At 42.2% G+C, this 14,335-nt stretch overlaps 1 protein-coding gene across 4 annotated transcripts in view; it reads right to left on the bottom strand.

The window, feature by feature from the left end:
• The window catches only part of LOC140199564 (RNA-binding Raly-like protein), a 1,057,088-nt gene that overhangs the window by 430,879 nt on the left and 611,874 nt on the right, over window positions 1-14,335 (bottom strand). The window contains exon 1 of one of the 4 annotated variants that reach the window (XM_072262160.1): window positions 4,953-5,018. The exons of the other annotated variants lie outside the window; for them this stretch is intronic. Within the exon in view, the coding sequence (XP_072118261.1) occupies window positions 4,953-5,007 (55 nt within the window). The 5' untranslated portion in view covers window positions 5,008-5,018. Of the gene's footprint in view, window positions 1-4,952; window positions 5,019-14,335 lie in introns of those variants that run through there. 4 annotated transcript variants of the gene reach the window in all.

Here is a 14,335-nt window from a genome sequence, read left to right as displayed (position 1 = left end):
GGCAGGAAACAGAGAGTGGGAATAAAGGGCTCCTATTCTGGTTGGCTGCCGGTTACCAGTGGTGTTCCACAGGGGTCCGTGTTGGGACCGCTTCTTTTTACATTGTACATCAACAATTTGGATTATGGAATAGATGTCTTTGTGGCTAAGTTTGCTGATGATACAAAGATAGGTGGAGGGGCCGGTAGTGCTGAGGAAACGGAGAGTCTGCAGAGAGACTTGGATAGATTGGAAGAATGGGCAAAGAAGTGGCAAATGAAATACAATGTTGGAAAGTGTATGGTTATGCACTTTGGCAGAAGAAATAAATGAGCAGACTATTATTTAAATGGGGAGAGAATCCAGAGTTCAGAGATGCAACGGGACTTGGGAGTCCTCGTGCAGGATACACTTAAGGTTAACCTCCAGGTTGAGTCGGTGGTGAAGAAGACGAATGCAATGTTGGCATTCATTTGTAGAGGAGCAGGGATGTGATGTTGAGGCTCTATAAGGTACTGGTGAGACCTCACTTGGAGTACTGTGGGCAGTTTTAGTCTTATTTAAGAAAGGATGTGCTGACATTGGAGAGGTTACAGAGAAGATTTACTAGAATGATTCTGGGAATGAGAGGGTTAACATATGAGGAACATATGGATTGTATTCCTTGGAGTTTAGAAGAATGAGGGGGGGACCTCACAGAAACATTTCGAATGTTGAAAGGCATGGACAGAGTGGATGTGGCAAAGTTGTTTCCCATGATAGGGGAGTCTAGTGCGAGAGGGCATGACTGAAGGATTGATGGGTGCCCATTCAGAACAGAGATACGAAGAAATTTTTTTAGCCAGAAGGTGGTGAATCTATGGAATTTGTTGCCATGGGCGGCAGTGGAGGCCAAGTCATTGGGTGTATTTAAGGCAGAGATTGATAGGTATCTGAATAGCCAGGGCATCAAAAGTTATGGTGAGAAGGCGGGGGAATGGGACTAAATGGGAGAATGGATCAGCTCATGATAAAATGGCAGAGCAGACTCGATGGGCCGAATGGCCGATTTCTGTTCCTTTGTCTTATGGTCTTGTCTTATGGTCTAAAATTACTGTCAAGAACAGTAAACTGTAAAAAAAAATACAACAAATCAATATTTGGTGTGACCACCAAAGTGCATCAATTCTCTTAGATACACTGGTGTGCTGTTTTATACGAAAATCAGCTGATAGGTTGTTTCAAGCTTCTGAGAACTTGCCACAATTTTTTGATACTTTGGTTGTTTCACTTGCTTCTTCCTCCTCAGGTAACCCCAGACAGCCTCGATGATGTTGAGATCAGGGCTCTGTGGAGGTCATTCACACAGTTGCAGAACTCCTGGTTGTTCTTTTCACTGAAGGCAGCTCTGCATGAGCTTGGCCCTGTGCTTGGGGTTATTGTCTTGCTGCAGAATGAATTTGGGACCGATCAGACACCTCCCTGATGGTATTGCATGATGGATGAGTATCTATTTGTACTTCTCAGCATTGATGATTCCATTAATTCTGACCAGATCACCAGCCCCATTTGCAGAAATACAGCCCCAAATCTGCTTCACTGTTGGCTGCAGACACTCATCCATGTAGCACTCTCCAGCTCTTCTACAGACAAACCTCCTTCTGTTCAAGCCAAATATTTCAAATTTTGACTTCTCAGTCCAGAGCACATGCTGCCATTGTTCAGCAATTCCGTCCTTGTGTTTTGTTTCTACCTAGGAGGAATGGCTCTTTGGCAGCAACTCTTCCACGAAGACCATTTCTGACTAGACCTCTCTGGACTGTAGAGGGGTGTACTTGGGATCCAGTGGTTTCTGTGAGTTTGGAGCTGATAGCCGTGCTGAACTTTTCCAATGTAATTTGATGTATGTTTCATGTGCTGCACTGAGTTTCCATGGCTGATTACTGCAAGCCAGCCCATTTCTTTGTGACTCTTGAGAAATACACCTTCAAGCTCCTGCCTGCTGCAAAATCTCAGCTTGGGAGAGAACTTGCTGATGCAGGATGATCACCTTATGTCTTTTTGCTATGCTCAGCCTTGCCATGTGTAAGAACTGATGATTTGAAGGTTAAACTGTCACGTCTACCACACCTCATCTTTTAGTTTGGTTGTCCTTTGCCCAGTGTGATTCCTTCTACACCAGTTTCTGTTTCAAATTAATCAGTTTAGTTCATCAACTCATTATGTCATTGATCATTAGCACCTATTTGTTATCTTTGTTTAATCATGTACTTGGCTATAGACTGTATCTGCAAAGTAATTAGGTTTGTATCTGAAAAGTGGTCTATTAATAAAATACAAAAATTCACTCACAAACAAGAGAAAGTCTGCAGAAGCTGGAAATCCAAGCCACACACACAAAAGGCTGGAGGAACTCAGCAGGCATCGATGGAAAAGAGTAAAGTTGATGTTTTGGGCTGAGACACTTTAGCAGGACTGGAGAAAAAAAGCTGAGGAATAGATTTAAAAGGTGGAGGGGGAAGAGAGAAAAACACAAGGCGATAGGCGAAACCTGAAGGGTGAAGGATGAAGGAAAGAGCTGGGAGGTTGATTGGTGAAAGAGCTACAGGGCTGGAGAAGCGAGTCTGATAGAAGAGGACAGAAGGCCATGGAAGAAAGAAAAGGGGGAAGGTGACAGAGGGAAAAGGGAAGGAGAAGGGGGAGAGGGAAGAGGGAAAGGGGGCGGTTGATTACTGGAAGTTTGAGAAATCAATGTTCATGCCATCAGGTTGGAGGCTACCCAGACAGAATATAAGGTGTTGTTCCTCCAACCTGAGTGGCTTACCATGACAGTGGAGGAGGCCATGGATAGACATATCGGAATGGGAATGCAAAGTGGAATTAAAATGGGTGGCCACTGGGAGATCCCGCTTTTTCTAGCGGACAGAGCATAGGTGCTTGGTGAAGCGGTCTCCCAGTCTACATCAGGTCTCATTGCTATACAGGAAGCCACACCAGGAGCACCAGACATAATATATGACCGCCCAACAGACTCACAGGTGAAGTGCCGCCTCAGCTTTGGGGCCCTCAGCTTTTATTCTCCAATCTTGCCAAAGGGTCTCAGCCCAAAATGTCAACAGTACTCTTTTCCATAGATGCTGCCTGGCCTGCTGAGTTCCTCTAGCATCTTGTGCGTGTTACAAAAAATTCACTGTAAGATTTAATTTTTTGGAAAATGAATGTTCAGTTATCTAAAATTTGCTCTTTGCTATGACACCTATGCAGAATACAAAAAAAATCTAAACAACGTTTATATAAAAGATTTCTGGTGTGTAAGACTTTTGCACAGTACTGTAACTATGGGAAGTTACATTAAGTTACAAGTACACCATTCATTTGTTTGGCACTTGAATGTATCCGACTTGGAGGGCTTATTGCATAAGTTCCAGCAGAATATCCCTGAAATGTCAGGGACAAAGAAGAAGATGGCTGAATAGACTGAATATTTTCCTGAAGACTTAAAATGGCTTCTGCATTTCCTGATTATCATACTGACAATGCTCACGTATTCAGTATCAACTTCAATTCCTACGCGTACAGTACCTCTTGCATTCTGCAGGAGTTAAGTAATGATGGGAATTGCAAAGGTCAAAAATACACTGCTAATAAGTTGCAATGAGAAAATTTGAAGTTTTATTTATTTCTATGACAAGCTGGACTTGCTGTTGTTGATTGATGCATTTCTTCAAATCCTTTAGTTTTATTTCTGCATTCTGTCTTCTATTCCATGATATTTCCCTCACATAAAACAGCAACAAAATTGCAAAAAGGGATCTCTTTTAACCTTCATTTTGCTTTGTGAGGGACATAACAAATTTACATTTAATCCCTTTTGGCATATCATTTCATAAATATTCCATTCACACTAAAAACTGCTACTGTCTCTTTTAATCAATCCATCTCTATTCCAAGATAGGACTTACAATTTTGTCCCTGGATTTAATTGACCTTTCAACTTGAACATGCTTAACAATGATCTCATTTGTAAACAAGTGATAGCAAACTTTTGTCAACATCATTTTCAGAGTAATATAGAAAGCAGAAACATAAACATTTAGAATGTGACAAACTGCATCATATTTCTGTCTTATTTTAACAAAATTTTATCCTCAGGTGATGTTTTACATTTTTGTTTGCTGAATTCATTCGTGCTGGCATGACTACCAGCTACCACCATCCCCAGTTACCCTTGAGAGATGGTGGTGAATTAGCTCCTTGAAACATTCTGGTCTGTGTGGTGAAGTATTCTCTCATGTTGCTAGGTCAAACAATCAAGGATTTTGACACTGCAGTGATGCAGAAACAATATTATTTCAGATCTTGTTAACTTCTCCTTGTCACTGGATTGGCATCCATGAAAACTCACACTTCATAGTGCCAGTCTCTGAGTTGGTGCAGCCATATACCAGGCACAATGATGTTGTCATATTCTTCATTATTATTATTCCCGCTTTTGTGCTCCTTTGTGCTTCTTCTTTTCCAGTGTCCCTTCTTGCTCAGTCTCCTCCTCTTGCAGGGCGGAAGAATGACCTCAATTAAAGGTAAGTGTACTTCTAAGCTGTAGTTGAAACACCTTACTGGCTACTCAGTAAGTAACATTATTAGCGAGCATGCTTAGCCAAATACAGGTGGCATCCTGACACCACTCTGCCTATTAATTACAGTAAGGCTTCCTTTTTGGTGATGAGATGCTATAATTGGGAGAGTCTGTCTCCTGAGTAGCTGGCCCACCCTCCTATTGTCTAAAAAACAATTGAAGGGTATGGAGTATATTTTTAACCCTTGCTCCTTTGGTAGCTTCTGTTTACAGTGGTATTGAGGACAGAATATCAATGTAGTGTTGTGACGATTGGCGTGCAGACGAATTAGCATCTTATGACTGCCTGGTTGGTTAAGTGTGTGTATATGTGCATGCATGCTTGGTCTAAATGTCAGTATAAATCAACAGTATTTACATGAAAGCTTGTAATGTTCCTTTTCATCTTGTGATACCATGATGTTTCTTTCCATCAGTACTTCATGGTTTCTGAAATCACACAATGGAAAAACAGTATATCAGCCTTTTGCCAGGCTCCTCATATTTCCTTATTCATTCATTGTACATGGGTACAGCTGGCAATGCCAGTATATATTATATAACCCTACTTGTCCTTTAACTCTCAATGTTCTTAAGAACAACATGTAACAGTCTAAGGATGGTAAACTTCCTCCACTGATAGAAAGGAACAGAATTGGTCCACTTACTGATGGACATGGAGGAGAAAGAGATGAGGAAGATCTTAAATGGCTTTTTTGCATCTGTATTTACCATAAGACCATATATTATAGGAGCAGAAGTAGGCTATTTGGTCCACCAAGACTGCTCCACCATTCAATCATGGGCTGATCCAATTCCTCCGTCATCCGCACTCCCCGCCTAACAATTGTGAATTTGCGGAATTCTACGCCCTCAAAAGCAATAGAGGCAATCTCATCAGAGATACTGAAGGTACAATTAGCTGTTTTGATTTGCATAATAAGAGATATAACACTTATGGGGAAAAGGCAGGGAGATGAAGCTGAAACCACAGCCACATCAGTCAGAATCATATTAAATGGCGGAGCAGGCTCGACTGGTCAGATGGATACTCTCGTTGCTATTTTTTATATTCTTATTTACCATAAGACCTTTACTTGGGAGGTGCACATACAACTGAGACAAAACATAGATTCTGTAACTTCTCTATGGATTACAGAAGAGGAGGTGCATAAGTCCTTGGAGCAAATTAAGGTAGATAACTTCCCAGGGATTGTGGGAGTGCAGAAATTTCAGAAGCCCTGGCAGAGGTATATAAAATATCCTTATCCACTTGTGAGGTTGACCATGGTTAAGGATAGCTAAGGTTGTTCTGTTGTACAAGAAAGGCTCTAAGAATAAGATGGGAAATTATAGGCCAGTGAGCCTGATGTCAGTAGTGGGTAAATTATTGGACAGAATATATAAGTATTTCAGTAGACAGGACCTGAGCAGGGATAGACAACATGGGTATGTGTGTGGTAGGTTGTGACTAACCAACCTCATAGAATTTTTCAAGATGGTTACCTGGAAGGTCAATGAAAGAAAGGCAGAGGATGTTGTCTACATAGACTTTGACAAGGTCCCACATGAAAGGATAGTCAAGAAGGTTCAGTCACTTGGCATTCAGGATGAGGTAGTAAATTGGATTCAACATTGACTTTGCAGAAGAAGATAGAGAATGATACAGGTCAACCTTCACTAATCCGACTACCTGTAATCTGGTTCCTTCGATAATCCGGCACTGATTACGCTTAATGTGATCCTTCTGTAATTCGGCATTTTCACTAATCCGGCACTCCTCAGGTCCCAATGGTGCTGGATTAGTGAAGGTCGACCTGTAGTAGATTCCCTCTGGCTATCCGTCCCACAGGATGATGTTGGATCCTTTCAGTCAGTTAGTGGGGTTTGATATGTGCGTCCTGGGAGTGGCTGTACAGGCCGATCCTTGACAGGCACTGCTTGCCACATACTTGGCAGGTGAGACCTGGAGAGGCAACAGGGGCAGAAGCTCTGTTGTGGCGCTTCCTGTGCCTTTCCTCTGTTGCCGCATTGAGCTTGTTCTCAGCAGCGTCCACACCTTTTCTGATGGCGTCCCTCCACTGTGAGCGATCTTGAGCCAGATCCTCCCATGTTGATGAGGCAATGTCAGCTTTCTTGAGGCTCCTGTGCAGAACATCCTTGTACCGTAGTCGCTGGCCTCCTCGTTTTCGGGTACCACTGGACAATTGGCCGTACAGGATGTCCTTGGGCAGTCTTCCGTCAGGCATTCTGAAAACATGTCCTGCCCAGTGCAGTTGGGCTGATATTACCAAGGCTGAAATTGCTGGCATTCCGGCTCGAGAGGGGACCTCGGTATTGGAGACCTTGTCTCGCCAGGTGATCTTCATCAGAGAACGTAGGTGACGCTGCTGCAGTTGGTCAAGCTGGCGTAAGTATCTCTGATATGGGCACCATGTCTCACATCAGTATAACAAGGTTGATATGACAACGGCCCTGTATACCTTGCACTTGGTGACCAACCTGATGTTCTGTGACCAAACTCGATCTTTCAGCTGACCAAAGGCAAAGCAGGCTTTTCTGGTTCTTGACTCAATCTCCTCATCCAGAGAAGCTGAGGATGTTATTATGCTGCCCAGATAGTAAAACTTATTGCTTCATTGACAGGTGGCCTGTGATTAATTGTGTGCCACACGGATCGGTGCTAGATCCATTGTTATTTGTCATCTATATCACCAATCTGGATGATAATGTAGTAAACTGGATCAGCAAATGTGTGGATAAAACCAAGATTGCGGGCTTAGTGGAAAGTGAGGAAGGCTATCCTGACTTGCAGTAGGATTTGGACTAGCTGAAAAATGTCACCTACCACCCCACCAGCCTTTGTGTCAAACATATAATTCTCCGTAACTTCTGCCATCTCCAATGGGATCCACCACCCAGCACATCTTTCCCTTCCCCCCCCACTTTCTGCTTTCCGCAGGTATCACTCCCTACACGACTCCCTTGTCCATTTGTCCCCCCCAACCCTTCCCACCGATCTCCCTCCTGGCACTTATCCTTGTAAGCGAAACAAGCGCTACACATGCCCTTACACTTCCTACCTCAGCACCATTCAGAGCCCCAGACAGTCCTTCCAGGTGAGATGACACTTCACCTGTGAGTCTGCTGGGGTGATATACTGTGTCCGGTGCTCCTGGTGTGGTCTTCTATATATTGGTAAGACCCGATGCAGACTGGGAGACCGCTTTGGTGAACACCTACTCTCTGTCCGCCAGAGAAAGCAGGATTTCCCAGTGGCCACACATTTTAATTCCACATCCCATTCCCATTCCGATATGTCAATCCATGGCCTCCTCTACTGTCCAGATGAAGCCACCCTCAGGTTGGAGGAACACCACCTTATATTACGTCTGGATAGCCTCCAACCTGATGGCATGATTTCTCTAACTTCCGATAATGCCCCTCCTGCCCTTCTTACCCCATCTCTAATTTTTATTTTATTTTATTTCTTCTCTCTTTCCCTCTCACAGTAACTCCTTGCCTGTTCTCTAGCTTCCTCTGATGCTCCCCTCCCCCTTTCTTTCTTCCAAGGCCTTCCATCCTATAATACTCCCCCTTTCTCCAGCCTTGTATACCTTTTGCCAATCAACTTCCCAGCTCTTAGCTTTACCCCTCCCCCTCCTGTCTTCTCCTATCAGTTCAGGTCTCCCCCTCCCCCTCCCACTTTCAAATCTCTTACTATCTCTTTTTTTCCTTTAGTCTTGATGAAGGGTCTCGACCCGAAACGTCGACTGTACTTCTTCCTATAGATACTGCTTGGCCTGCTGCGTTCCACCAGCATTTTGTGTGTGTTGCTTGAATTTCCAGCATCTGCAGATTTTCTCGTGTTTGCGTTTGAAAAATGTCAGGTAGAACTTAATGCAGGCAAGTATGAGGTATTGCACTTTTGCAGGACAAACCAGGTAGGACTTACACAGTGAATGGTAGGACACTGAGGAGAGCCATAGAACAGAGGGATCTACGTTTGTAGGAATACAGATCCATAATTCCTTCAAAATGACATAATTGGAAGATTGGGATCCAAACCAACATACACAAAATGCTGAAGGAACTCAGCAAGCCAGGCAGTATCTATGGAAAACACAGAATTCTGTCTGCTATTTCAATAACAATGGCAGCAACTATTTTTGTTCCCTGGTCCCTGGACTCACTATCTCTGAACAGTGAGTTGAGCTATTGGCATATCAGTGTTCCTCTACATGAAGCTGAAATCTCAGCATGTCTGTCTCCCATGGCACCCTCATGAACGTTACCACTGTCTGGCTGCAACTGCTTTTGTGCCTTCTGGGCTGACAATCTTCCTGAATTGGAGAATAGGATAGTGTTTGTAGTTGCCTAAACAGTGTAAGGTTTTTGAGAGAATAAATGAACTGCTGCGAGAACTCAGCAGGTCAAGCAGCATCTATGGGAGGAAAGGAATTGAACAATATGGGTCGAAATCCTACATCAGGACTGCATTGGGTTTTTGGGAACTGTGCAAGTCCCATTTTAGTGCGTGATAATGGGCGCAAACTTGACCTACGTTTTCTAGACACAAACAAGAGATCTGTGTTGCTACATTTTCTAGAAGGCATTTTTTGCTGGGTTTTGTAATGGAGTGTGAGTAGTCTGACTGAGGTTAAGTGCTAAACATATTGCTCAGTTAGTACCGCAAAAAGGGTGAAATCCAATTAGTGGGCAGATGTTTCTCAATATAACTACTGGGCCGACATTTGGCTTTGCCCCAAGAAGAAACCTATGTGGGCATTATAGCTCATTCTTACTAGTTTATCTTGCTATGGTTAAAGTACTGATTTCCATGTTAGAAAATACTTATAATTCTCATTTTCTCACATGATAAAATATGTAGCTGCCTGTGATAAATGGATATTAGCTACTTAATAACATTTTCTATTCAGTGATAGGCAATGTAATTCTTTGTTTATTTCACACGCTGTCAATCATGAACAGATATGTATGTTGTTGGAAAGGAAGCAACGTTTATTTTGCAACAAAATCCATACTGTGTTATAATCGTTAGCAGGGCAGAATGTACACGTTTTAATTAAATTACAACACACATACACGCACACAGGCTGAGTAACTTGGGTGATTATTTTGCAATAGGCAACATTTGGCTTCTCAGTTTTATCAATGGGCTGACCTTTGGCTTTGCCAAACATACATAACATGTGGTACGGGGAGGGCAGGGAGAGTGGATTGGAAAAGGCATTCGAATGTGGTGAGTGGAAAATGGTGAATGGTTAGTGAGGAGGAAACAGGTGTAAGGGGAGAGGGAGAGAGAGGAGAAAGATTGTGGTGAAGGGCAAATGGAAGAGAAGGGGAAGGAAGGGGAAAGAGAAGGGAGTGCGACATAAGGGATAGAAGGGATAGAATATGAAGAAAGAGGAGAAAGGAAAGAAAAGTCATATATGCCTGTGAGAGACAGGGAGCAGGAAGTGAAAAAGTTCACTCGGAGAAAAGCAAGAGAGGGTGAATGTGGGTAATGCAGAGAGACCTGGAAAGAAAGGAGTTGCAGGCCAGTCCAAGTTGAGCATTAATCGGATGCTTTCTGTGCCATAAGTAGCTGATTTTGCAGGCAACAATTAACACTGCTGGCTAATTCATTGATGCTTGGAGTGAGAATTTCCAGAAATCAGAATTCTGTCAGTTAATGCAGAGATATCAAGTGTTTACAGTACAATGTTGGCAACATAGTAGAGAATGGGAGAGGGGAGAGATGGTGGGAGGTGGAAAGAGGTGTATGGATTGGGAGGAGGGTGTGACGGGAGAGCTTGAAGGGGAGGGAGAAGGCCTACATGATGTTAGATTGGCCCATCACTACTCGACTGTAGCAGTCACCCCAATCATCTACTTCTTCTCCTAGAGATACAAAATGGGTCATGCCTATGGGAATGTGAGATACCATATCTCCATGAAAAGAAGGAGGCATGCAGATGGCATCCTTTGTGAGTGGCTGCATCAAGCTGCCTGATGGCCCTGGGTATGATACCACCCAGGAGTCACTATGTGATGAGTTTCTGCTTGCTGGTGTTGTGAAAGATAGAGTTGGCTATGCTGCTGAAGAATTTAGTTGGGCTGTGTCATATTCCCTGCCCTTCTTAGATTGGTTTTGCTATTAAACAGCTTTGACTCCAAGTTAGTCAGGCAATGGTCTTCACAAGAAATCCCTAATGCCCTGTGGGAAAAGGTGTAGTGGATCCTACTGAATGTCTCCCCAAGTCAATACCACTTAACAAAATGAAAACCTTTTCACAAGGATGCTTAGTTAGTGATGAGAAAGTATCTCCATGTGAGATCTTACACATGAAGCCAGAGATTCAGTATCACTGTGATGCCTGTGAGATGGTAGACACAGGGATAAGAAGGTGATCTGTCACTTTTTAGGAAGAAACATTTTCCAAAAAAATTTGGGAAGATGGAATATGGTCTTTGCTGGGGTCCATCCTGAAGATCTCTATTACACAGGACTCCGGTCTAAAGTTGCTCTCAGAACACGGCAAGTAACAGCTACAGCTGGGAGATTATGAACTTGATGAAAGGGACTCTTCAGCCTGCCTGAGATTCACTAATGTCCTGCTGCAAGAAACCGTGTACAACTGGAAATTGCAGCTTGGCACATTCAGAGATGCAGAATTGTGTTGGGAAATAACGCAAAGTTTGATACAGCCATCATGGGGAAAGACGAGAGATTATGGCCTTCCCATCATTGCGCAAAGGGACTAGGAATTACATAAAGATTTGTCAGATATCTAGTTCATGAAATGATAAGCACAAGAGATTCTGCAGATGCTGGAAATCCAGCGTTAAGCTTGCAGCATGTGTAGCTCATAAAATGCATGTGAAGGAAAAAACAGATGCCATGCTGATATAGTGTTAATCTTGTCAACAAATGGCTTGACATATCTTGTAACTCAGATGCTGGTATACAAAACTCACTGTATTATGCATTTCAAATCTTATGAAACTGTTTTGTGAAAATAAATTTTCATTGTATAAGAATACCGACGTAACAACCCACACAAAGTAAGGCTTGATGTGTCAATTCACATAGATACCAGCGTTACATTAAATCGCAAAGAATATGAGTGGACATAAGATCAACCTGGCAATATGGAAAATGAGCAGAGAGCAATGACATTAAATTCTTTGGATCAAGTAGTAAGAGAGAGAAAATGATTTTCTTTTAAACAAAATAATTAGTCAAGCATACTGTACACGAGCTAAAGAATGCCTCGAGCACTGTATCACAGAAAACAGTGGTGCTATGTTTTGAGATATCACTGAACTTAATTAACAACTAGACATCTGTTTTGCTTGTTGCTGATTGCTTCTTTGCTTGCAATCTGTAAGCTATAATGGTCAAGTATTAATTTACCAAACAACTGGTCACAGAGTTTGTTTTGTATACAAGTAAATGATATACATTTCGGCACAACATCAATCACATTGTACTTTGTAATATCCAAGCAAATTAGCAATTTCACATCAGGGTTTTAAATACAAAACTGAAACTAATCAGTTACCTCTCCATTCAAACCTGACTTGACACTGAACTGAAACATTAGCAGTTGAATGATAAGTACATGTAAATTTCAGAAGTGAAGTTTAAGGCTGATCATCAAATTTCCAACTCATACAAAGGCAGGATGCCAAAATTAAACTTTCACTAAATTAAATCAGATGTCTTCCAGGTATCTCTGCATTGCTACAATGCAGAAGCTCAATTTACATATGGAATTTAATTTTTCATGTAATAAGTTCTGGTGCACAGACAGCTTAAGATACTCTTATTATCTGAGGAGAACCACTTCAGTGCTACTTAGGCAATGTAAAAAGGAAGTATCCTGAGGACATGCTTACAGACTAAGGAAGTAAAAGTTCTTTCTTTTACTCTTTAGGCCACTTAAATAAATCATCCAAAAAATGGCTGAGAGCTCAAATGGGAGAAAATCGCTTTGGTCTGATAATTGTCAATTCAAAGAATGAAGAACATTTTTATTCATAAAGCAGAAGGCAGCACTTTAAAGTAGATATGCAAATGTTTGGGATTAGTTGCTAAATCACCATTCAAATTTAATACTGAGCATTCCATTAACATTCAGCCCATAGCATCTTCTCAGATATTCAGGCAGATCACAGCTGATCTCCTAACTCGGTACCAAGTTCACACAATAATCCCATGACTCATGATTCACTCCGTTTCTAAAATTCTACTGTTTTCAATCTTGAAGACGCTCAGTCAGGTAAAGAATTCAAGAAATTCATTAATCTCTGGGTAAAGAAGTTTCTTCTCATATTTATTCCTAATTGCCAAGCACTTATTTAGAGATTGTAGCCCATATTTTTAGATGCAAAAGCAAAGGAAAACACCAGTTCTGCATCTACTCTGCCCAGCCCTTCTTCATGACTACATAAAGCCAATTTAAGCAATATCTCATAATATGACAAAACCAGCATCACAGGAATCAATCTGGGTAAACCTGGTACATATACACGTCACAGAGGATCTCGCCTAGACTGTACATGTCGGCTGTGTGGCGAAAAAAGCACAACAGTGCCTCTTTCACCTCAGATGGCTAAAGAAGCTTGGCATGAGCCCCCAGATCCTCAGGATTTTCATCGAGAACATCCTGACTGGCTGTGTCATCACCTGGTATGAGAACTGTACCCTCAATCCCAGCGCACTGCAGAGAGTGGTGTGGCCAGTCCAGCGTAACTGTAGATGTGAACTATCCTCTATTCAGGATATTTACAGCAGCAGGTGCGTAAAAAGGGACTGGAGGATCATCAGAGCCTCCAGCCAACCAATGACAAACTGCTTCAGTTGCTTCTGTCTGCCAAATGGAACCACAGGACCAATAGGCTCCAGGACAGCTTCTTTCACCAGGCCATCAGATTGACCAATAAACATTGATCTGATTGCATATATGACTGTACTTACATGTATACAAAACAATTATGTATACAATCTTAGTGTTTGGGCAATATCCTCACACATTTCCCTTCCTTATTGCTTGTGCATAGCGACGGAGATGCAACATAAAGATTTTTACTCTCTCATGTTGTGAAATGGATATAAGAAATAAAAGTCTAATCCTAATTCTAATTCTTAAAATGTTGAGTTTTAGCAACCTAAAGCAAGGTGAAAGTATTTTAAATTTATTTAGTACCTTATAGGCCCCTCCAATGCCACCCTCAAATTTGCTGATGACACACTCTGTTGGATAAATTACAGGTGGTGATGAGCCAGCATGCCAAAGTGAATTCAGTCACCTGGTTGAGTGGCGCTACAACAAGAATCTCTCACTCAATGTCAGCAAAACAGCTAATTGTTGTCTTCATGGAGCAGAAGGAAGGAGAACATGTGCCATTCTGCATGGTTGATCAGTGCTGGAGAGAGAGACAGCTGCTTTAATTTCGCGGGTGTTAATATAGTGGAAGACTTGGCTCAATACATAGATGCAATTATAAGGAAAACATGCCAGTGTCTTCATTTTCTTCAGAGAGTAAAGAGGCTCAGTTTGTCACTGAACACTCTAACAACCTTCCACAGCAATTTTAATGCACAGGAACATAAGAAGCTGGAGAGAGTAATGGAATCTACCCAATACATCACAAGCACATCACTTCCCACCATTGATACTCTCGACAGAAGGCATTGCCTCATAAAGGAAACATCTATTACCAAAGAACTCCACCATCAAGATCATGTCATCC

This window comes from Mobula birostris, chromosome 1 (genome assembly GCF_030028105.1).
Source record: "Mobula birostris isolate sMobBir1 chromosome 1, sMobBir1.hap1, whole genome shotgun sequence".
NCBI classification, from domain to species: Eukaryota; Metazoa; Chordata; class Chondrichthyes; order Myliobatiformes; family Myliobatidae; genus Mobula; species Mobula birostris.
The sequence above is the reverse complement of the archived record's forward strand: the minus strand, read 5'-3'. Positions and strand labels throughout refer to the sequence as shown.